Source organism: Botryllus schlosseri, chromosome 4 (genome assembly GCF_051294905.1).
Source record: "Botryllus schlosseri isolate E-star chromosome 4, Bs_hap1, whole genome shotgun sequence".
NCBI classification, from domain to species: domain Eukaryota; kingdom Metazoa; phylum Chordata; class Ascidiacea; order Stolidobranchia; family Styelidae; genus Botryllus; species Botryllus schlosseri.
The window spans coordinates 17,360,203-17,385,554 of record NC_137239.1 but is presented as its reverse complement, the minus strand read 5'-3'; the positions used below and the strand labels follow the sequence as shown (position 1 = coordinate 17,385,554).

The window sequence follows — 25,352 nt, the reverse complement described above, 5'->3', positions numbered from 1 at the left end:
GAGGCGTTTCGGGTCTTACGATACTATATCCAGGGGCGCTATAAATATCGCTGTAGCAGCCGTTCCGCTGTTCATATCGCCTACGCTTTCGGTGTGGCGGTGATGCTCGCACGGCAAGTTGACTGATGAACCTCACACGAATTATGTGTATTGGTTCGAAGCGCGCCTATATTTCCACACACAGCCTGTACAACGGTCATTATTTCAGTTACAGCTGCGAACGGATCGAACAATATATTCGATATGGTAACGCTGGTCATCTGCTCGAGAGAGAAGTTGTTCAACCATAACGCGGAAAGTAGTAAGAATATATTGCAAAAGAAATGCCGAAGACGCCGCGAGCACTGCTGGTGTAGTGGTATCATGCAAGATTCCCATTCTTGCGACCCGGGTTCGATTCCCGGGCAGTGCACCCCTTTTGCTGTTATCGTGGTCAGTGGTTTTTATTGTTTCATACGCTCAAGATGTACAATACGATAAACAAGACACCAAAATAATAGTAGACATTTATATGAAAATACGATGCAATGAACAGATGGGTCAATGTCGAAAAGACTGCTCTAATGCCCGATGTAAGAGAGTGTTCGATTTTGATCTTTCAGTTCAATACTAAATATTTCATCATTTCAATATATTGAAGTTCTATATTGAAGTTCTGTACCTCCAAGAAGCTCTTCATTTCAATGCACCACACCACAAGACTGCGGAACAATGAAAGATAGTCGAAACGACTTGGAGTAGTCTTCGAAATCAGACACCTGACTGGCCAAGGTGATGAAAAAAAGGCTGATAGGATATAGGAAGGGTGCAAACATGGAGTAGACTTTGAAATCAGACACCAACCTAGGCCTATAGCGATGTAAAGAAGAAGCGCATGCGCAATCGTACATAGAACATGCGCACTGAATGAAAACAATAGATGATAACATAAAATGACACGCGACAAAAATGAGGTAGCATGTTGCATGTGACCAGTGACCATAGCAATTTACGTTGCTATGATGTGGCGGAAGGCCATGTCGATGCCATGTCAAGCGCTGATTAGTATTTCTTGATGACGCTTTCTTCGCTCGTTTCATTCGCTTGCTTGTATTCGCATTTCACCAAGACTCCCCGGTCTGGTCTTTTTGTTAAGGGATTTCAAAATTGCGACGGAGGGGAGCTCAGATTAACCTCCAGCCTCCAGCACTTCGAAACGCGGTACCGCCGAAAATCTAATCGCGATTGCGGATTAGACATGATGGCGGTGGATTGGCCAACTCCTCTATGATATCACCCATCAATATACATTATACAATCACTCCATGCCAGCTCCGTCTAGCACTAATAACGCAGTTTTACACGTTACGACCTGGGTCTACAGATCGTCGCAACCAAGAAACGAGTCCTGTTCAGGCGGAACAAACTTTCAACACTACCACTAGGGGCAGTGCAGGGAGATCAAATTATAGATAACTAACCTACGTAGGTTAGTGATCTATAATCAAATTAGCTTACGAAATAGGTCAATCGACTAAGCTAAGCGATATTTTTACACTGTGAATATTTGAAAACAATAGAATTCATAGTGAAGTAGTTTGAGTCAGTAGCATCCTCCTCCACAGTCCTGCTTCAAACCAACCTCGACGTAAATTAATTTCGCGACTTGAAAGTATCATCTCGTCGGCAACGCAGCATGAAAACACATCCTTCTAGCACAGTGGTTCCCAACCTGTGGTACGCGATGGTCTTCCAGGTGGTACGCGAGTCGATTCTGTTTTTTTTTCGATCGAAGGGAGTTATTAGTTCAGTTGGGGTGGATTTTGAGTTTTCTGAAGCCGCCGTCATCGTCGTAAGGTAGCCTACGTCGAAGAAACGAAACCGACTTGTAGCGCTCATGCATGACTTTCGATGCGATGTGAGCAAACGTATGCCACGCATCGACCAGCTAGTGGCATATAAACAAATGCAGCCATAGCATTAAACCAGGGGTTGCCAACTTGCGGCAGTAGAAGGAAATTTGTGCGGCCGTGGACACGTATTTCAATTTGTATGTGTTGTCGGTCGTCGACATGAAAATTGAATTTACGAATTTACTCCCAAATTTTTAGCAGATTTTGATTAACTTTGAAATTTTCTTCGCGCTGTGCGCGATTCCACGTGACTTCATTTTTTCGATATTTATGTAGTAGCGTCCTTTGCATCCTGAGCACCATAGTACAGATGTGAACAGCAACTAAAAATGATGCGCCCCAGATAAAAATACCAACTTGGAATCGTGTCCTTCTCAAAGAAATTCGTTTCTATGGTGCGTTTGGCCGATTTTAATATCTTTCCAATATATCCCCAATCCTGATGGGAGGTCAGGAAATAGCAGTATTCAACAAAGTGACTATTACATTTGGTCCACCCGAAGACACATAATCATTTATAACTAATGCCCTAAATTTTCGAAAACACACCGTCCATCAACTTTACCGGAGAATCTGATCACATTGGCTGAGAAAGAATAAATATTTCATAGTAATTTGTGAAACTACGAATACTAATGACAAAATTCATTCGTGAATCTGAAAAATTTTCGCGCCTCCCGCGACCATCACGAAACCAAAATATCCATTCATAACAGGACCACCGCAATTTCGGTACGTACGCCGATATGAATAAACAGGTTAGTCTGGAGCTCACCGAAAATGGACATGGACAGTTTAAAATAGGTATTTGTCATCCAGTTTGTTCATTACGAACTATGTCCTGGAATGCGGCCGTAGGCTACATGACTACTCGAAATGCGGCTGTTAATAGCAAAAAGGTTGGCTACCCCTGCATTAAACAAATGAACTTATGTTGTTTGTTTTTATTTCATTATGTTGTTGTTCTTCTGGTGACTGGTGGTGAAAAAACAATTCCATGCATCTCATCATCAAACCTTGCTGATAATGCCTAGTTTGATAAAATTTGTTATTACACCTCGCATAGGTCAAATACGTGATTATGACGTCATAAATGGTGGATGTATAGGTGGTACGCGAGCACTGCATAAAACCTCGAAATGGTACGTGGGTGGAAAAAGGTTGGGAACCACTGTTCTAGCAGATAGCCGAATCAATACTGTGAAACGGCATTTCGACGGCAACCCGTCAGTTGGCGAGCGTGTCCACAGCATGCACGTCAAAATAAACGGACTCTACTGGATATATACTAGTCAATTCTCGAGATCACGGACCACGATATGATATATCATATATTAGGGACAATTTTAAAATTCAGAATGTAAAGTAATGTAAAGTAAATTTTTCCCGACTTCGTGGTTGGTTGACCATGAAAAAAAATGGTTGTCATATTTCGTTCGGCTCGCGAATTTCCTATTTAGCACCATTTATGCCCATTCTTTCGCTCTAAAACAGAAGTCTCAAACTCAAATGTGCTCGCGGGCTAATCTCCTAGTTTTTGATGACGCCGCGGGCCAAAGCATGAATAATAGGGATATGCAATGTATAATTTTCCAATTATACCTTATTTGACGGGAGCTTGCAGACAGGCATCCCAGAATCATCGTGAAAATGTAATTTACTATTGCACTATTGTACTATTTCAGGGATATCTAGATATCCCTGTACTATTCACGCTGGATACGGGAGAAAATCGCATTTCTAATATTTGAATAAAATTGTTTTTGTGCCAGGCATAATTTGTTAAAATAATGAGTTATAGACATCATGCGAGAAGATGCATCATGACGTTGACAAACTGCATGGCGGTATATAATATTGCAGCTAGTGGAACTTTGACGTGCCACAATTTTATGTAGATTATTTTAAAATCTACTGAAGATTCATCTGATATCAGAGCATTTGAGCGGTGTAGCCTACTCCGGGTTTTGATAAAGTCGTGATGTATCGGCTATATTGTTACTATCATTGCCAAAGTCACATTACATCAACGTTCGGTTTTGCCTTCGATTGTTATTGGAACATATCAATATAATCATTATTGAGCCATAGTAATAGCATTGTCCATTTTCAACACAGTTTCTTATGGTACCTTACATTAAAATCAGAAAGCTCTTCACATAAAATCGCGCGTAGCGCGAATACTATATTCCCCACCATATAGGCCTGATTCCACAATGCATCTCGTACACCCTGATGTGGTGCTTATTCGTACCCCGATGGGGGTCTACAGACCCTGGGTAAAATAGCCTGGAATAGAAATGTCCAATCGGTGAAGAATTCATTGGTTTTACAGCTGTAGAGCGTACTATTACCTTACTCACCACCGATAAAAACATGGATAAAGAGAACAAACAACACCCAGCATGTAACCAACCTCTAAGTCACGGGGGTCACAGAATACCAATGGTTGCCATATTGGCCTAATTCGATAGCTAGGCTATCTATCCTGCGCAGCGCAAACTACGACATTTTCATATAATACTACCCCTATGACAGTGTCATAGATCGTTGCGTCCGTAGGATTACCAAGTCACCGTTCAGAGTCACTAGTCCAGGGGTTCTCAACTTTCCTTGCGTAACGGGCCGCATTTTAACAGCAAAATGCGCTGCGGGCCGCAGAACATTACTACCTGTATATTCGTGGACTATACTATTATATTTAGGCTAATATAGCCTATTTACCAGTCGTGTATGGGCATTTAGTTTGTATGCGTTCTACAGCATAATGGACAGCGTTCGTAAGCTTTCAGTTGCTGTTTCTAGTGAAATTGTGTCATCTTCCGAAGGAACAATAAATCCCTTCATGAAGCGCGCATTGCATTCGTTCCCAAGTCGGTATGTGCACCTTCAAACCCTTGCACAAGAGAACTGAACTCTCTGTTTCAATGCGTGAGCGAGCAAGTATAAAACTACGGTAACTTTTTCTTTACAGAGGCCATTGTCACTTTGGGCTCTCAGTGATATGAGAAGAAGTCTCATGTCCGGGGTAATTTCTGAGCAAACCAATCAACCATTCTCCTTTCCTTCCATGGCTGATGCCCTGCACCAATAGTTACAGAAGTCAGCTTTGTAATTAAGTTGATGTTGTTTGCTAGTCCCCTCTACCCACGTTTGCCCATCCAGCATTACGTCTACAAATATATCCACTCTGATAGAATACCTCAATACAATTAGCGTTGCAATGTCCGTAGATTTTGTGCAATGCTAGGTTAAAGTAGTCTACGGGGCAACGCGTTCAAAACATGCGACGAAACATTAACTGACATTGCTGTTACTCTTCTTGTCACGGTTGAATCAGACAACGGCATCTTCGAAATTTGTTAGGTGAAGTTGCCCTTGCTGCTAAATTCCGGAAACAGCGGAGATTCGCACATTATAGTAACGTTTTGTTGGAGAAACACCTTCTCCAACAGATTCCGTGGGTTTAGCGATACACCAAGCAATTTTGAACCATGCATTTTCAACGTCGTCGGCAATCTCAACAATGCCTCAAAATATGGATTGCTTAGCCTGAGACCTAGCTAGCAACGCTTTTTTCTAAGATCAGGTGATATGTGTAACTCGAAATGGAACTGTCCGAAGACCTATTCAGAACAATGAGAATCTAAACTCGACCATATATCAAGAAACCAGAAAACATTGAAGAATGAGAGTAAATCAAACGAAACAGAGACGGAGCGATAAGAGAGCTTTAGTAGCTAAATTGATACAGTATACAACATAACTGTGCCGGTAATAATTGCGATCATATTGAAAGATCTCGCGGGCCACAGAAAAAGCGTCTGCGGGCCGCATGCGGCCCGCGGGCCGCGGGTTGAGAACCCCTGCACTAGTCTATCTCTGATTTTAACGTTTGTCCAGACTCAACTCGAGTCATTTTTATTTAATCACCCAGTCATCCGAAATCGAGTAATTTTACGAGAAGGTCGCACCAAACCAAATAACATCTTCGGGTAAAGTTATATCATCATGAACTAGAAATGTGTCGTAATAGCTGATCTTTACAGCATGGTAGCTTTTAAAAGTGATGTGATAGTGAATTTCTTCGACATTTCAGTGATTTTTATAGTAGTTTTAGCGTGAACTTTAAGCTCTTATATCTAAAAAAGATACAGGGCATTCGAATATATTATTGAACACTTGAATTTCCAAAATGCCGTCGCGGGCCGCATGTTTGAGACCTCTGCTCTAAAAGCTGTAAAGGAAGAATTCCCAAAAGGGAGGACATTTTCAAAAACATGAAAAAGAAAGACGTATGGTAACCCTGGTTGCCCGACATATGAGCATGCGACACAATGAAAAACGACAGTTTAGCATGCGACGCTATAGCATGAGGACACATTAGCATGGTAACACATGAGCATAGGAACACATGAGCATGGGGACACATGCGCATGGGGACATATCAGCATGGTGAAACATGAGCAAGGGGACACATGGGCATGGAAACATATTAGCATGCGACACTTGAGCATGGTTACACATTAGCATGGGGACTAATCAACATGGTTACACATGGGCATAGTACCAAGTGAGCATGGGGGCACATAACCATTGGGACACTTCAGCATGTTGACACTTATGCATGGTGATGTATGAGCATGGTGACATGTTAGCATGGTGACAAATGAGCATGGGGACACTTGCGCATGCGACACTTGAGCATGCGACACTTGAGCATGCGACACTTGAGCATGCGACACTTGAGCATGCGACACTTGAGCATGCGACACTTGAGAATGCGACACTTGAGAATGCGACACTTGAGAATGCGACACTTGAGCATGCGACACTTGTGCATTTGTCATTTCTTAGTGTGTAGTTAACTAGCGTCAAAATCATGGATTTATACCAGTCCGAAAATGATATATCTCTCCTCCTCCAACCCTAATATCCCCGCTCCCAACTTTGATACCCATCACCTCAACCCTAATCTTGGGATACCTTAACACCTTAACCCTAACCCTAACCAACCCTAATATCCCCCCTCCCAACCCTAATACTCAATACTCATCATCCCCAACCCTACTGTTGGGATACCTTACCCCTAACCCTAACCCTAACCAACCCTAATATCCCCCTCCCAACCCTAATACTCATCACCCCCAACCCTAATCTTGGGATACCTTGACTCTAACCCTAACCAACCCTAATATCCATCCCCCCAACTCTAATCTTGGGAAACCTTAACCCCAACATGGACCCTAATCATAACCCTAACCTAACCTTAACCTAACCCTAATCCTAACCCTAAGCTAACCCTAATCCTAACCCTAACCTAACCCTAATCATAACCCTAACCCACCTCCAACCCTAATGTCCCCCCTACCCACCCGCGGCACGTAAAATTAAAATAATATAACAAGTCCCGTGTCGAAATGCGAATTTGCAATCGCTTTCGTCTCACAAAAGGATATATTCTTTTAGTTCGTCTGATACGTGTAAACGATTCCAATATATGTGGAGCAATGACAACCTTTATCGCTTTACCGTGATATTTGGAGCTTTTCAGACAAATCTATACGGTCACATGCTCAAGTGTCGCATGCTCAAAAGTCGCTCAAGACACGCATGTGTCGCATGCTCAAGTGTCGCATGCTCAAGTGTCGCATGCCCAAGTGTCGCATGCCCAAGTGTCGCATGCTCAAGTGTAGCATGCCCACATGCTCAAATGTCGCATGCTCAAGTGTCGCATGCTCAAGTGTCTCATGCTCAAGTGTCGCATGCTCAAGTGTCACATGCTCAAGTGTCGCATGCTCAAGTGTCGCATGCCCAAATGTCGCATGCCCAAGTGTCGCATGCTCAAGTGTCTGCATATCCACGTGTCGCATGCTCAAGTGTCTGCATGTAGACGTGTCGCATGCTCAAGTGTCGCATGCGTACATGACCCCATGCTCATGTGCACATTTGCTTTTATGTCCCCATGCCCATGTGTCCATATGCGCATGTGTCGTCAAGGCTCATGTATCGCATGCTCATGTGTCACCATGCTCAAGTGGCACTTATTAAATTGTCACCATGTTGATGTGTCCCTATGCTCACGTGTATCCATGCTAATATGTCCTCATGTTAATATGTCCCTGTGCTGATATGTCTACATGCCCACGAGTCGCCATGACCAAAAGTCGCTATGCTCAAGTGTCGCTTGCTATTGTGTCGCATGCTAATATGTCCACGTACCGGTAACCCTATCATACATCCAACCTCACCTTCCGCCACATGCCTCCTTGTGTTTGTCGCTCAAACTTTACTGATGAACGTATAAGTAGTATACTATACATAACCCGCGAGTTTCATCGAGACGAAATCCCCCGGGTGTAGATAAATCCTCGCAACCGCTCATATCAGTTAAATCGCCGAGATATAGATCAAAATCTAGCTGCCTTTTTCTGACCTCACGATCGACTTCCACCAGAAGTCGTACTTCAGTCTAATCATCTTACGTAGTGCCATAACTCCATCGTAACAAGACCTCACCAGTATCGCGAAGTGAAGACTGAAACTGATGTTTACGACTTATTGAACCTATCCGCTGGAATAGTAGACTGCTGCCAAATTTGATGAAGTATAATCCGCGCGATCGTACTTATACGAATGCAAAAACCACATGAACATTGCTACATACAAGAATCATTGTAACGCAACGCTCTTTTTGACGCCGATACGAATTCCCGACGCCTCGCCCGAGTATTTTTTCAGTTCCTGTCTGTATTCGCGGACGTGACCCTTCCTCCGTATTTTGGCTTTCCTGAACTTCTCTCGATTTTTTACGCGCGGATTTCGGTCGATCTTTCTTCGTTTCTGCTTCAGTCCCCTGTTCTTGGCAATCTAGACGGCAAAACAAGAAGTGCATAACTGTGCATCCAGGGTTTTACGGCATGACAAGAGATATCGAATCACATATGATTCGAATCCGACTCCACCATATACGTTTGAATCATCACTGTTTTTAATGCTCTTTCAAACAATTGACATTAAATACATGCAGTACCCACACACACCCATGCGGTGCCCACATAATTTAATTGTATAATACTTGCCTGTCATTTTAAGGGACGTGAACGCTCGCGAACCAAATAATATGTCATTTTTGTTTTGAATTTATGTGATGTTTAGCAAGACAAACTTTTGAAAATGCGTGGTCCTTGAAGTTAGGCTATTGCAGAGCAACAAAAAAAAGAAATGAACTACATAGTAAGACTGCAGCTTATAGTTGTCCTGGCGACCAAATAGACGTTTAGGTTCACTAAAGTATTATTATATTGGATTTGCATCCATAAGCGTGTTAAACAGAATTCTTGAGCAAGTTTCATGACAGTCTTTTTAATCAGAATGCGAAATTGGACAGTGTGGACACAAGCAAATCTCACAGCTCAGTGGAATTGGTCCAAGTCACACTTTCCATTTGGCTAAAGGCAATTTTAACAAATTTCGCGTTCGGCAAGCCGGTCAAAAATTACCGTCAAATTGCCTTTAGCGAAATGGAAAGTGTGACATAATTTCACTGAGTCGTGAGATTTGCTTGTGTCCACGCCATATAGGACACTGTGGTGTATGCATGTGAATAGGAGTTGATTCCTGCGCATATTCGTTTCTCCAACAAGGATTTGTCAACACTAATTGGGAAATGTAGCAATACGGCATAACAGCTTAAACATTGATATAACGAGAAAACAATTGTCGCGAGACGGAGCTTCTCGATACGATTCCACAATCAGAACCCGTTCGTGCTGTACGCAAGAGACGAGACACTGATTAGATGCACGATTTCTCGTATACAAACATATACACACTGACATATTCCAAAAATGCTTTTCGAACGTAAATCGGAAAGTACAGCAATGCCTCCAAAATTGCTTTTTTAATCGGAAAACAATCTCTGATTGATTGCACTCTTCTGTGTTTGTAATCTACATTCTTGTCTGCTTGAAACATCTTATTCCAGAGTTGTTGCGTATTGCGAACTTGCGTAGTATATTTCGTCATTGTGCGTCAATTACATTGATGGAACACAAAATTCTCAGTGACATAAACTCCAATGTTATTGGATGCATTTGGACGTGAACCTTCTATATTCTAATAAATCCATTGCCGTCACATGGACTGGTAACGCAGTTCCACTTTTGAATGATCGTAGGCTACCGTTTTAGGATTCCATTTAATAACTCGACTGTATGGCTATATATAATGAGTGCAGGACCGGTATTGAAACGTCACAACAGTGGTTTAACACTCAGCGGCATGTAGTAAAGTGCATTCTAGTGCGACTGTGACGTCACCGATTATGGAATGATTATGACGTCACAAGACTCCGCCAACTCGTACAAGTATAGAAGTTGGCGCCCATGCATGTGCTTGTGTGTTATGTGATAGGTATGGCGATTTTTTTACCTAACAATCAATATTTTGACATTTTTTTACCTTAAAAAACGTAACGTATGCAAATTAGGTATTTTCCCATTCTAACTTCTGGTTGAAACTGTCTGTCATTAAGTAGTTTGGCCTGAAAAAACTTTTTTGACTCAAAAACTGACATATTTTTACATGAAAAAGCTTCATTTCAATGAAATCTGGTCCTCTGAAGAATTCCATTAGTAAATTTGTTTTAGTACAACGAAAGATACTTTCCTACATTCTCGGGCAGAAAGTGTCTGTCCTTACCAAGTAGTTTGCCAAGAATGGAGAACGAACGTTCAACAGCAGCAGTCTTTAGCTGACAACACTGAAGTTGTACGTACACTAAGGTTGTTCAGAATTGACCGACTTTCAAAAGTCATGGTTTTCAGTCCGTTTCCCACGCTTTAAAAGCATATTGCTTCTACTTTTTGCTGTAACTTTTTGCTGTAATACGTTTAAAGCTTGCTATTGCATATTTATATTATCCAAGTACTAAGAAGAACATATCTCATGACCACAGTGATGTTGTTCGTTGTTTTGTTTCATTTTATATGTTACAATATTATTACCACTGTGTACATGGGTCAAATTGTCTGATCACACTGTTAACTATGATAACCGTCCTTCACTAGTGTTGCTGTCTTTTATTTACTTTTGTTTATTTCGTTACTCTTTCCGGTGCTACTCGACTGAGAGAAGAAATTGATTCATAATATTATTAATACTGTCAATATGCTTGGGTGACTCCGGCCTAGAAGACTTCGGTCATATCGGGTCTCCCAGTCTATACCATGTAAAATATAGTAGGAAAAAATGTATACTATTGGACGTGAATTGTTTGTGTACATTGCCTTCACTATATTTCATGGTTGACGAATAAAAGAATTCTCTCTCTCTCTCTCTCTCTCTCACTTGGTAACTAGGTAAGTTTGAGGATTTCCAAGGCAGTGCGCAATATGAAAAAGGTGTGCTGAATTCGGAAAAATATCTACACCTACAGTGATGTTTTGCATCACCCCAAACCACAGCAGCCGCTCAAACCCTCACATATATGGCATTTTAGTAGGCTAGGTAAAATCGCGACACTCAAATTTTAGGGAAATCCCCATTTCCAGCCGATTTTCCAGCTCAACATGCACGCAGACGCAAGGGATCAGTTACAGAAAAAAAGTAGCTAGAATATGGTTTTGAGGGATAAGGCATGGGAATCGGACTGAAAACCATGACTTTTTGAGTCGGTCAATTCTGAACAACCATAGCGTACACTGCAGGTGACACACCGACCACCGTGTTGCTTCATTCTGACAATGGTGTCTACATCACAATATTTCATCATGCGCTTCTCGATATAAGAACCATGCAATGCCCAGTGCCCACACAGTCTTGCGTCAGTTAGGCTATCGCGGTACGTTGAGCATAACACCATGTCAACCTATTTGTTTCATTTGAATGTTTACAACGGTAAACCTATAAAGTAGGCTACAAGCTGTAAAATGTCAAATGACAAGTTCACCGACAGTGCAAAACCTACGACACAAACGAAATGCAGGTTGCAAAAAATTTTTGACTTTGGACTTCGACAAAATTTTCACTTTATTTGTCAAAAAAAATCGCTCTAGTGATAGTGGATCAAGTGATGCGTAGGGAAAGAAATACGATAGGGTTACCATACGTCATATTTTTGAGATTTTGCCATCTTTTCTGAGAATTGTCGTCAAATTCGACTGAAATACCGTAAATGAGCATTGAAATAATGTTCTGGTGGGTATTTCGGGAGCTGATTCGGAAAGCTGACCTTAGTTTTGAGTCAACCCCCTGATGATGTGAAAGAAAAAGTGTATTTCTCGGGAGATGACTAAGAAAGTTGACATTTTTTTTAGTCAATCGACCACGATGTGGGAAAAATTGACCACATTTTTACAGGATTTTCCTCCGGTTTTGCAACTCAAATTTGAAAATTTTGAAAAGTGCCCGCTTTTCAGATTTCCAAAATATGGTAACCCGAAAATATGACTCCACTTCAATGTACTTGCGGTAATGCGTATCGCAGGATCTTCATCTCAATGACAAAGCCCAACGACAGAATTCAGTCCTTCAATTACGGTCAATAAACGCAAAAAAAAACTGAAATCACCTTATCATTAATTGCTCTTCGTTCCTCTCCGGGCTCCGCATCTTCGCTATCCGATCTAAATCAAGAAAATGGCGGTCAAGAACAGAATTATCGTATGCTACGTCGTAGCTCAGTGGAGAGAACATTGGCATCACAATCTTTAAGACGCTCTAAATCCGATAATCAACATCCATTCCAGTACCAGTCTAAAGCCAGAGAACATAGCTGGGAGGCGGTAAGGATGCCAAACTATGATGCCGAACGTCAATCTGCAGTGATCCCGACACAGGTAAAGCCAAATGACAAATAAGGAGTGCTGCCGAATATAGACAAAAACTTATTCTGACGTGACGAAACTGGCATTACGTTGTTTGCATACGCATAAAGGTATATTCGAGCCCTCCATGTCATCCGTAATGTGATAACATCATAATCAGGGCTACTCGAATGCTCGAGTCGGAATTGAAGCACTCCGGGCTTGTTTAGTCGCACATACTTGATACAAGGCATGGATAACACTACTTTTACTCACTTGGCTTCGTCACCACTGCCTTCCTCCAGTTTCTCATTCATTGCGACCGAGAATTCGGGATTTGCAGCGTTGCCTTTTACAGTCAAGTCGGCCGACAAATTTCCGTCCTTTGCCGATTCCTGCGGTAAAGCCATCGTGAGGTATCGTACACCGACGAAGGGTCCGAAATTTCAGTAATTTGTAGCTACAACTACACCTCTAGTCTTGTAAACCAGAGGTCCAGGGCTGGATTAATGTTGGTTCTACGCCAAAATCAGATACTATGAATGTAGACTATTTCTGAAAGTGTCATTAAAATTCTGTTCCACAAATCAGTTACCACCTCAATTAAGATCAATTCCCAGCACAAGGTTCAATTTACGGCTTGCTGATTGTGAAACCAGGCCAGAGGTGATTACAACCGAAGCAATTCTGCGTTTTCAGAATACTCAGGTAGAATTATCTGACTTGCACTGCTTAATCAAGTGCTTTACGTTTTAGATTACTTCCAGTCTTACTTACTAATAGACGAGGCGAAACGACTTTTTACACATTGTCTCTGAAAAGTAGCATGCAGTTTTGGGACAAGTTCGCAACACTTTTATAACTGAAATTTTCATGAAAACCGCTTGAACTAGCCTCTGCATCATGGTAACTAAATATATCGTCGCAGTGGAATCAAAGTGACTAATGTCCATTTTACAAATTTTGAGAAATTTGACTTTACGTGAAGTTTTCATCTTCTTTCAGCAATATATTGACCCTGATTAACTTCGAATTATTGAAACAGACGTAACCATGGCCAAGATATGGTCGACAAAAATTGAAATGTTTTCAGCAAGTTTTAGAAATGGACCTTCATAATTTGAAAATTGGACATAAGTAACTTTAATTCCCTGCGACGATATATTCAAAGAATGCACCTATTTCTAATAATAAGTTATTTAGTGATGTCGCGAGATACTTCCTGCATTTTCGAAACTATCCTTCTCTGATTGAATGCTAAAAGTTTGCGACCCTTGTACCAAATCTACAATTATAAACTACATATTTGAGTACTTTGCAGACCTTCCATTATCTACTTCAACCTGAAATAGCTTTTACAGGTCTTGGAAAGCAGTACCAGTAATTGAGGGAGAAGGTGGCGACTGGCGAGATAGCGTAGTGGTATAATCCACAGCTACAAGACAACACCAACGGGTTGTGTGGGTTCAAGTACGACCGAGGTCGACTTCAGAATTCCTACCTAATCGAAGGAGGTTATCTAGGCTCATCAGAGTAAGCGGTGTCTTAAAAAGCCAGGTGGTGGGCCGTGCTACAGCAGCTACGGAATCAAAAAAATGATAAATATCGGCCTGTTGTAAATAACCGCTGTAGTCGACAAACGCCATGAATACCACAAACTAGTGATTGAGTAGGAATTTGCTGTATAACTTCTATTAGTACGTAGTAGCAACGCTCAATACTTTGACCCCCTCTGTTGTTGTCAACTGTTAAATACTGATCAAAACTATACTGCCGCAAACTTACCATACGAGCCTTTCGTTTCGTTCCTCTGTTCAACGACGCGGCTTTGCCTTGCTCCATGAAATTTAAATTCACTTCACCGTTTTCATCGAAAACGCTACTTTTCTTCGTACTTTGTTGAATTCTTTCGGAATATTCACTCAAGACCTCTTTAATCTCAGGTTTCAGTTTCTTACTTAATGGCGCTAAGCTGTTTATGATCTGAAATAAATATGACATATATTTCATTATCATCACTATCAAAACAAATTGGAAAATGCTATTCCAAGAGTAGGCAAGCTATTTCTCTCTGAGTCGTGATCATTTTGACCAATTTACCTTCATCTGAAGCAGAGATAGGTCCTGTTATGGCAGGGGTGGGCAATTATTTTCCTCCCCGGGCCAAATGAGAAGTAAGAAATACGTTGGCGGGCCGAATAAAAAATTTAGCTATGTTTTCCAGGGTGTTTTAATTTTATTCCTAAATTACATTGTTAATAAATGCTGCTCAGTGAATTTGTTGATATTAGGTAATGAGAAAGTGACTTTCAATTAAAAAATATCTTTTACCGTCATGATTCGAAGCAATGTTAAACATGATACTAACTCTCTTTAAACCCCTATCCACGTTCTTCTATTAAGACTCTAGAACAGTGGTTGTCAAACTTTTTAGGCAGGCCACCCTTTATGATAGTGAACAATTTTGCGCCCCATTATGATGATGTCACAAAGTATTAAAAAGTGCAACCAGGATGCTAACAATCCCAACGGATATTTTGACGGCATTGAAGATAACGGCTGTTGATGAGAGAATTCTTGAAATATCAAAGTCGGACAATACACAGAGCGACAACTATAATATTGGTACAACTATAATATAATATAGGTATTTTGTCTATCAGTACTGGACCACAGGTGTTTGTAAACTACGGCAAGAGACCGTGTAACGTAAGGAACGCTCATATATTGTGAATACGAGGCAGACAGAGATGTATAAAGTAAGTTGAACTCGCAAATGAACGGTGAACACTATGATGGACTCGTACTCGAGTCACAACACTGTTACTCGGAGTCGGACCTTTGAACCCTGACTTGGACTTGACTCGGTGGTGAAGTGAAAACGACTTGACTTGCCTCGAGTCAAAACTATAAAAGTAGAATCGACTTGTGACCTTGTGACTTTGTTACAACCCTAGTTTTGCCTCCCGAGACTGAATCATCCCTACAAAATTTTAAAGAAGTAACTATTGACTAAACAAGGTAATCAACCATGAAGAATATGCAGCCAGGGTTACAATGACATACTTCATCGAAGCTCTACTACTTTTTCCGCAGGACTTGTTTCAAGCTCAAATCATTGGTTTTTTTCATATCTTCCGCTTTTCAACAGTTTTCTTAATACACTACTTAGTATCCACCTTCGATCGACCAGCAAACCTCAATCAAACATACTTTTTGAAACTACTTGATCCGTTTTCAAATCTCCATTTTTTACTTGAACTCGAAGTAGGCTTAACATGTCTTAGAAAACGCCACTTGAATATGTAATTGCATAGAAATTCACGGCATTAGGTCAACTCTCACTCGAGCACCCGCGATGACTACTTTGTCCACCTATTGTTACAACTATGACGATCAAAACCTTGCGATCAAACACGAGACGACTCAGTCACTCACCGTCTTATACTGCACCAGCCTCGATATGACGGGATGACTGTGAACCGGCGTTCTGTTCGTCTTCAACATGAGGTAGAACGATATGTTCATGACGTAAGCGAGATAGACTCTGTACTTGAGACTTATAAAATCCGAGCCGTAGCCCTGCGGAATAAGACCTTGCCTTATCATCTGCATGAGCGGGCACAGTTCCGTTTCCATTTCCGAAACTTTCTCCTGAAACAAACGAAAGAGGATGACCGCTGTATCTAAACAGAGAGACATATATAGAGAAAATCGATTCAGTATATTAACACTAGTGATAAGCATTGGATTTGGATATGAAATAACCAAACGTGAACATTTAGTCAGATTAGGTTTGGATTCATGATTTTTTAGAATCCGGACTGAGGCCAGAAGAGAATATTGGTGCGGCCTGGGAAGAAGTGACAATTTCGAATAGTTTGAGGCCTGGTTCCTGCCTTAGCCAAGTGCGTTCAAGCCAAGCCCAGTTGGCCTGAGAAAAAGGAGAAAAACACTTGAAATATGCATACACTGACTTTGCGCATGAATATCTCGACCAAATCCATTCGACAACCTCCAATTGTTTTTCACGCTACTCATGATTAAACTTCAGATATTTTGGATTGTTACACGTAGTCCGATAAAGAATTTTATTTGTTACCAGATTCCTTTTAACTACCGAGCAGCCTATCTATGCGGCCCACATTTTTACTGCTTCATTTCTACAGTGCGCTAGTCAAACTCGCACACCCTTGTATGATAGTACGAGGAACACAGACACTACTTCAACATGTACATGCAGTTGGTGCAGTTCACAATTGCGAGGAGGTGAAGAAACAAATACCGTAACAAATATACAACGCACTTTGAACTCGGTGACCAGCCCGTCCAGCTCGGGTGACTGTTTCTTCAGAAGCTTCCATTGAGCCTTTCGTGAGAGAGAACTGAAATCCGTTTCCACGACCTCTTTCGGTGCAGATTCGTCTTCTGTCTTTTCGGTCGTCTGTGGGAGTAGAAAGCACACAATAACCGATGTGATCGGGTAGGCCAATCACTAACAGAAAATGCTATGCCTACAGGAGAGAGAGACACAGACAACCACGGATGAAACCCTTAATTTGTTTTCACTTTAACTTCCACACTGATTAAAGCAGTTGCACTCGTGACAGAGCTTGCGTTAGCTCGTATGTCATATTAGCTAGCCATTCAGAATATAGAGTGTCATACTAACGACGCATTTAAAGTAACGAGCGTCAAATCAGTGACAGTCTAAATCCAGTTCAATTCCTAAACCTCACTCAAACAAATTGAAATTCTTCACTCTCATGACGCGACCCATTTTGAATGTACTAATCTTAACGAACCTCTTGCATAATTAAAATCGGACTGCTTTATTACTTTGTACTGCTCAACAATTGGCACAGGGTACAGGCTAAAATTATATCGTATGGATGTGTAGGTGGATTGTGTACTGCACCATATCAATTTGTTTCAACATTCTGAAGCTTCATGTTCTATTATCTATTTGGCGGACAGTTATCGACGTGACCTAGTAGATCTAGGTCTATGTGAGCCACACAATGACCCGTTGAAGGCATACTTAACTCGATATTCGTTACTTGATTCAGAATTAATAGAGACTCAATCATCTTGCAAAATGCTGCTTCAAAATTCGACATGTCTTGTGACTTGACAAGAGTCACCTCAAAAAATCTAGTGACTTTACACGACTCGAAGGCGGTGACTTAATCCCAACACTGGTATCAGATATCCAGCAATTGAGACACAACGGATAATATGAAACCTTCCGATGAGATCTTAAGTTCTTGTGCCCAAGCAACATCGATCACTACTTAGACAGTATCTAAAAATCTACCTTTAACATATCCAAATCAAAGTCATCCTCATCGATTTGCAAAGCGAGCCTCCGTTGAATCGCCAGAACTTCCTCTTCTTCTTCCCTTTCCGCTTCTTCCCTGTCGGAGCCTTTTCGAAAAGAAATTCATCTACTACAGGCTACAGCATCTCCAGTTGCAGTTTTGGGCTTCTCAACAGAGGAATATCATTTGATATAGAACCGTATGCCCATTAGGGTTGTCCAAAATTTGGAAAATCTTAAAAAGTCTCCGTGATTGTGTCTCATTCTATAGATTATTGATAAAAAACAACAATTAGCCTGAAAGAAGCTAACAGAAATGCCGTTAAGATTTCGGTCAAAGCGTTTGAAAGTAGCTGCTCAAGAATGGGCGTGCCACCGACCATAGAACGGCGAGAAGACTAGTAATCAAATAACAACGGCTCTTGATTGGTTAATCGGCTATGCTTCAATGGTCACGGCAGCAGCAGTTTGCTGATTAGGTGTTCAAGAAGTCTGCTACCGGCGGGGATTCTGAGTGGGCATTGTTAGTATTTTGGCAGGTGATGATTCAAGATTAATTCAGGACATGTTGAGTTACGAAATACATGATGAACAAACAACACCTGCTTACCAGAAGCTTTTACAGCATGACTGCTTTATTGTGAAGGAAACGGCTGAAGCCTACATGCCGTGTTTTCATCGAGATAAAGTAAAGGCGCCTATGCAAGTGTTGAGCGAATTCACCGTTTCAGTACGGATCCGTCATCAGTGAATACAAATATATAATGCTTAACAATGACACTATACTTTGTGTGATCTTATTTGGCTGAAGCTGTTGTATATAGGTGACGTTTTGAATGCTTTAGGGATCGGCGGAATCAGCCGGTTATGTTTGGCACTTATCAGACGCCTATGCAGCAAATTGAATGCACTTGTAGGCGTTGTTTAAGTCATTAATGATAACGCAGAAAATAGGTGGTAATGTACGCACACTCGCACAGGCTATGCTGGATATGGTATGTCAAATTCCTTATTAATCCCGCCGAAAAGAGGTGTGAAGAAAAGCACAGACTATGCTGCATATAGTATCCAGCATAGTTTGGATATGATATCAAGCATAGCCTGTGCCTACCTTACACCTCTTTTCCGCAGCATCATTAAGGACTTTGACAACTCTTATAAGTGAATTCAATTTGCTGTAAGTATAACTGCCAAGCACAACCGGCCGATTCAGTCGATCCCTAGAACCTTCAAAACTTCAACTATATACTACAACTTGGGTCCAATAAGACCACACAAAGTATAGTGTCATAGTCAAGCTTCATATTTGTATTCACTGATGATGGATCCGTTCTTAAACGGGGAATTCGTTCAACACTTGCATAAGCGCCTTTGCTTTTCCTCGATGAAAACACGGCATGTAGGCTACAGCCGCTTTCTTCACAATAAAGCAGTCATGCTGTAAAAGGTTTTGTGAAGCGGGTGTTGTTTGTTCATCATGTATTTCGTAACTCAACATGTCCTAAATTAATCTTAAATCATCACCTGCCAAAATACTAACAATGCGCACTCAGAATCCCCGCCGGTAGCAGACTTCTCAAACACCTAATCAGCAAGCTGCTGCTGCCGTGATCATTGAAGCATAGCCGATTAGCCAATCAAGAGCCGTTGTTATTTGATTACTAGTCTTCTCGCCGTTCTATGGTCGGTGGCACGCCCATTCTTGAGCAGCTACTTTCAAACGCTTTGACCGAAATCTTAACTGCATTTCTGTTAGCTTCTTTCAGGCTAATTGTTGTTTTTTATCAATCATCTATAGCAGTGGTTCCCAACCGGTGTGCCGCGGCACACTAGTGTACCAATTGGACTGCTCAGGTGTGCCGCGAGCAAATGTGGTAAACTATGTCGAAGTGTAACAAAAATCCCAATTTTGAGTGTGTCATTGTTGGTTTTTGTATTGAATTTACCCGATCAAGACACGCGATGCACAATCCGATGCAATGAACAGATATAAGGATGCCGAGGCGACCATAGTTACGGTATCTCAATCTAGTATTTCAATCTGGCATCCCCATTAGGTCTTTCTCTGGACTTTTTATTGTAAAGACGCTCTGAGCACAGCAACGTATATAGGGGCGGATGATCTAATAAATCTGCAACGCTTTGTTACTTGCTACTGCACTGCCATGAATCAAACTGGGGCCTCCTCCGTCAATGGGTGTGGTATGCTAGTTTGCCCACATATAGTAGCATCAGTAGCATTTAGGACGGTGATAACTAAACTCGGGTAATTGGACCGTGATATTGAGGTGTGGACGAAGTGCTCACCTTTTACTTGTCACCCCCATCACAATCGGAGGCAGAACAGGGACGTGACGCAGGTTGATGACTTTTTTATGTTTCTATTTGTAGTCGTATTCTTGCCATGTCTTCGTCATCGATGATCATTTTACACCATGCCGATATTACATATTTTGATTCCTGAGATGCCAACTTATAGCACGGCCCACTTTTTGCAAGACACTGCTTTTGCAGATCGTAGGACGAGTAGGAGCCTACATAAACCACCAACACCTAGGAAGGCATTCTCACCATCGAGAAATGAACTCATTAGAATTGCCAACATAGCCATTCACATCTCGATTGTTAGGTAGCGTGCCAGAACTGCAGTTAAAATGAAGGCTCAGTGCGCAATGTTATGTTGCAGGCGACTAATTCGAGAATTGAGAAGTAAAGTTGATCAAATTATATCAGTTACAAATTTCCCCTCCGCTGAGGTTTATTATCCCGATTTGTTGGAACTACAATTCAACTGCGGGTGGCTGCGAGTAAGAATATTGAGGTATACTATCCTCACAGGTGCTATTACACTATCTGCGTGGAAATGCGTTTGGCATCCATGTATATTGTATAATACACCTCCGTATTTGTTAGTGGCGATCGTGATGGACTCTTCCATGCGACGGTGAATTACATCGACAATGCGGTAGTGGGCAGACTTCATTGTCAAGTCAATCTTATGAAATTAAGCTGAACCTGAAGTTTGAACGATATCTCAACAGGCCAGTTATGTGGTAACAGAGGTAGTAGCTGATAATTCAAAACCTCACATGGAAACGGCCAGCAATAAAATTGTAAAAAAATGTTTGGGAAGAATTGAAAACGAGTCCCATGTCAAATGATACCATTCGTAGACGTATTTGTGAGATGTCCGCAGAGATAAAAAGAAAAACTCAAGCAGAGAAACGCCAACTTGAGTGCTCCGAAAAGGTAGCAGTATTTAGTCAGTGACCACCTCTGTAAAACTATGGTTGCTGCTATACGCATTCTGGTGGTTGCCTGTGCGTATAAGCCAAAAGAGTTCGGAACAGAGAGAGAGAGAGATATGATATTCTTTCTCGCCTGCACCATCGAGATGCTTTGGCGACGGAGTTGCGATACGGCCCCATGAGGTCATCTAGTCTGCGCCCCCGTTTTTTTTCTCCTCCATGCTATCCGTGATTGCTGAGCGCCTAGCAGGATAGCTGCAGATACCATTTTTCGAGTCTTTGGTATGACCCGGCCGGGGATCGAACCCACGACCTACCGCTCGAGAAGCCGGACGCATAACCATTACACTATCTCGCTCGGTGTGCTAGTGTGCCGCGAACTATTTTTAATTTTCGAAGTGTGCCGCGAGGTCAAAAAGGTTGGGAACCACTGATCTATAGAATGAGACACAATCACGGAGACTTTTTAAGATTTTCCAAATTTTGGACAACCCTAATGCCCATTAATGGTTGGCAGACAATTTTTTTACCAAAGATAATCACAGGTTCCAAAGTCAAAAATCACGATGAACACACAAGTTAAGAAATTATAGAATTGATCGATTTAGTATAAGGAGAGGTGGTCAAGGTAGACAGCATTGCTACTCACGTAGAGCTAGAAGTAACGGTGTTAACTTTTAAATCAATTCCATGTAAAGTTTTGTTGAAGGCAATTTACCTTCAAGATTTTCAACGACGTCGGTCCCATAAAATGCAGATTTTTTTCTTCCCCAGGCCTGAGCAATCACCTCTTCTGTAATGAACAAAATATACATAAGCGTGACATGGAAATTGTGAAGGATCGGTGGAGCGAGTAACGGTATGGCGTTTGCGACTTACAAGTATGAGAATGGTCAGCTGGAATAAGCATGACTAACACAATAGCCCTTAGCTTGATTGAGCATTATCAGATTTGTGTCATTGCAGAAACTGCGCACACTGACTCCCCATTTAAAATTTTTATTACGGTGCAATAGGGGCTGCCGATAGATATCACATTACCGACAAAGTACATTTTCACCATATTGTCGCAGTGGTATCAAAGTAGCATATGTCCAGTTTTTAAATTTTGAAGGTACATTTTTAAAATTTGAAAAAAATCAACTTTTCGAAAAGTTTTCAACTTTTTTGGTCTTATTGTCTTGGCTATGGTTATGTCTGTCTCAGTGTGTCTAGGTTAATCAGGGCCAATGTATGGCTGAAAGAAGATGAATACTTCACGTAAAGGTAATTCTCTCAAAATGTGTAAAATGGACTTAAGCTACTTCGATACCACTGCCACGATATAGCACATAGATAATGGCATTGCCGTTCTTATTTTTAGATATCATAAGTAATACCAATTTGTACAATAAAATTTATGCGACCATATTGAAAAGCACGGCAATATTTTTATTCAACCAAATATCACAACCATGACACAATGGCATTGACATTGCCAAGTTCAATCATTACATACGCCACATATTGGTATTTTAGTGAATATCCTGTGAGGGTCCGTTAACTTGATGACAAACTGTGAAAGGAAAAGTTTAAGTTCTGTGTCTGAAGTTGGAAATCTTATAAATGACTGGAAAACAATCAGACCTACATTGAATGAGAGGTGTAGGCCTACTATTGACATGAAGCTTATATTATTGTATTATAAACAAGTTGTGAATAAATGAATCTGGTGATTTGATTTTACCTTCTTTATCCCCTTTTTCAAATTGATCCGAGTCCTCTTCATCGTCGCTAGCTACAGCCAACACTTCTTCCTGTATGTTACACAATAAATAGGAATGGCATCTGATGTTGGACTACAGATAACCAACCTACATATAGATGCGCAATTCGTGACTGCACAGTTGGGGAACCAGATAAAGCGGGTGTCTTTGATTTGTACATGTCGCCAATGTCGCCAATGTCACCAATGTCACCAATGTCGCCAATGTCGACGTGTATCTATTTTGTCAATGTCGCCAATGTCGCCAATGTCACCAATGTCACCAATGTCGACTATGTCACCAATGTCGCCAATGTCACCAATGTCACCAATGTCGGCTATGTCACCAATGTCGCCAATGCCGACATTGCCGACAATGCCGCCATTGCCGACAATTCCGACATTGCCGACGATGCCGCTCGGGCGCCGAATGTAGGGTAGGCTACTGTAATGACAGGATTTTTGGTGACTCGACTTAAATCAATCTTGGTATTGACTTGACCTGTACTCGAATGACGGGAAGACTTGAAGATTGCATGGCCACAAACGCAAACAGTACCCTAGATTCGGCGCCCGAGCGGCATCGTCGGCAATGTCGGAATTGTCGGCAATGTCGGCATTGGCGACATTGGTGACATAGCCGACATTGGTGACATTGGTGACTTTGGTGACATTGGTGACTTTGGCGACATTGGTGACATAGTCGACATTGGTGACATTGGTGACATGGGCGACATTGGTGACATTGGCGACATTGGCGACATTGACAAAATAGATACACGTCGGCATTGGCGACATTGGCGACATGTACAAATCAAAGACACCCAGATAAAGCTAGGCCTACCATATGTTCAGAAACCAGAAAAGAGGACATTTTTTGCCGACAAGTAAAGCGAAGGTAGTTAATTGTTAGGCTTGAGTTTGATGATGTTTTACATTTCCTTAGTAGTTGCAGGCAAAAGTTACAAAAACAGATAGGCCTACAAAACCAGCTATTTTATAGATTCCGCCCTCGACTTTTGCCAGGAAGGAATGATCAATTATAACGAGATTCTGAAATCGTTAAAAGAGTACATATGGTAGGCTTAGATAAAGATAGAAGTCAGCATTGTTGCGAACATTCGAAACGCAGTCATAGAACATTCTTACGGATCGTTCGGAACAGTCCCTATTTTCGACAATTGGGGGAAAATTTAGGTATTGCAACAGTAGCTTTCGTTCAAGATCAGCTTCAATAAATTTAGCGTTCCGGTGAAGGCTGTAAGATTACGGTATTTGTTCACGAAGCTACAAGCAATTGCGAGCCCTCTATGGTTGCCAGTTGTGCAGTGACTGCAGTCACTTGTTTGATATCTGTACGACGTACGTAGGTTAGTCAAGTATATAGTTTGACAGAAAAACAACGTCTTATGACATAAAATCAAATCTAGTCTACATGAAGATGAAGCCCTAACTGGGATTTCAAGGATGTTGCGCTAACTGTAATAAACATATATTGGCAGTGTCAGTCAATACAAGATACATCGCTCAGGCCATTGAAGACAATGGTTCCACATTCCAGTATGAAAACATTTTATGATCTATGGCTTGAAAGACAGTTCAATATGATCCAACAAATTCAATACGATTCTGCCTACCTCATCACTGTCGTAATTGTCCTCATCATCAGTGTCGACGTCAAGCAATATTTTCTCTTTCTCCGCATGGAATTTGTCGATTTCATCATCAAAATAGCTGTCATCATTCTAGAAAAGAGATTGGTCAAGTTCAACACTACAACAATATATATATATAAGTGAGCAAGGGGTAACATACAACGTCAACATCATCAACGTCTTGATCTTCCGGTTCTTTTTTTCCTGATGAAGGTCTAAAATGTAGAATGTTATTATGAAATTTCAGATAAAATTCACAAAATCCGTTCACAAATTTTACGTATAAATCATTCTTAATACATATTCACATATTATCTTACCTCTTGCCACGCTTTTTCCCCATTTTTCCGTATTATCGGCCTCTACTGCGTGAATGAGAAAGAAATCAAGAAATGTTGTTTGGCGTTCTCGAGTTCTCACTAAACAGCTTCAAGTCACAGCATGAATGCAGTCACGCATATCCCACCACGCCTCCTATCCCACGTAAAACACGCCCATTGACTCAATGTTGCATACTTACAAATTGTTATATCTAAGAATAGCTATTTTGCGAAGCTGCCATAAAAGTATTCTCATAATGTTTCGAGTAGAATATTTTGATATGAATTTGTGATTGCAGTAGTCCTTCCAGAAGACTTGAAATAATGATGCACTACCACAAGAGGGATAGCACTATCTGCTCTGC

General features: G+C 41.3%; 1 protein-coding gene and 1 non-coding gene across 2 annotated transcripts; one reads left to right on the top strand and one right to left on the bottom strand.

Annotated features, from left to right (window-relative positions):
• Positions 1-341: 341 nt before the first annotated feature.
• On the top strand, positions 342-412 carry Trnag-ccc (transfer RNA glycine (anticodon CCC)). The gene has a single exon. It is a non-coding gene; the product is annotated as a tRNA-Gly (tRNA).
• An 8,073-nt stretch (positions 413-8,485) lies between these two features.
• Positions 8,486-25,133, bottom strand: LOC145437150 (something about silencing protein 10-like). Its single transcript, XM_080314322.1, has 12 exons — positions 24,988-25,133; positions 24,828-24,882; positions 24,650-24,757; positions 22,995-23,064; positions 21,987-22,061; positions 18,018-18,127; positions 17,007-17,144; positions 16,139-16,354; positions 14,486-14,683; positions 12,977-13,095; positions 12,466-12,520; positions 8,486-8,762 (listed from the first exon to the last, which is right to left on the bottom strand). The coding sequence occupies exons 1-12, from the start codon at positions 25,008-25,010 to the stop codon at positions 8,565-8,567; spliced, it is 1,365 nt and encodes a 454-aa protein (XP_080170448.1). The 5' UTR covers positions 25,011-25,133; the 3' UTR covers positions 8,486-8,564.
• Positions 25,134-25,352: the final 219 nt, after the last annotated feature.

What these genes read in the sequence shown, in the direction of transcription:
- LOC145437150 (XM_080314322.1), bottom strand. Translation starts at nt 25,010, where the DNA reads ATGGGGAAAAAGCGTGGCAAGAG. An exon ending in GGGAAAAAGCGTGGCAAGAG is followed by an intron (nt 24,883 to 24,987) that starts GTAAGATAATAT and finishes TCTACATTTTAG; the next exon opens with ACCTTCATCAGGAAAAAAAG. An exon ending in TTGATTTGGATATGTTAAAG is followed by an intron (nt 17,145 to 18,017) that starts GTAGATTTTTAG and finishes CTACTCCCACAG; the next exon opens with ACGACCGAAAAGACAGAAGA.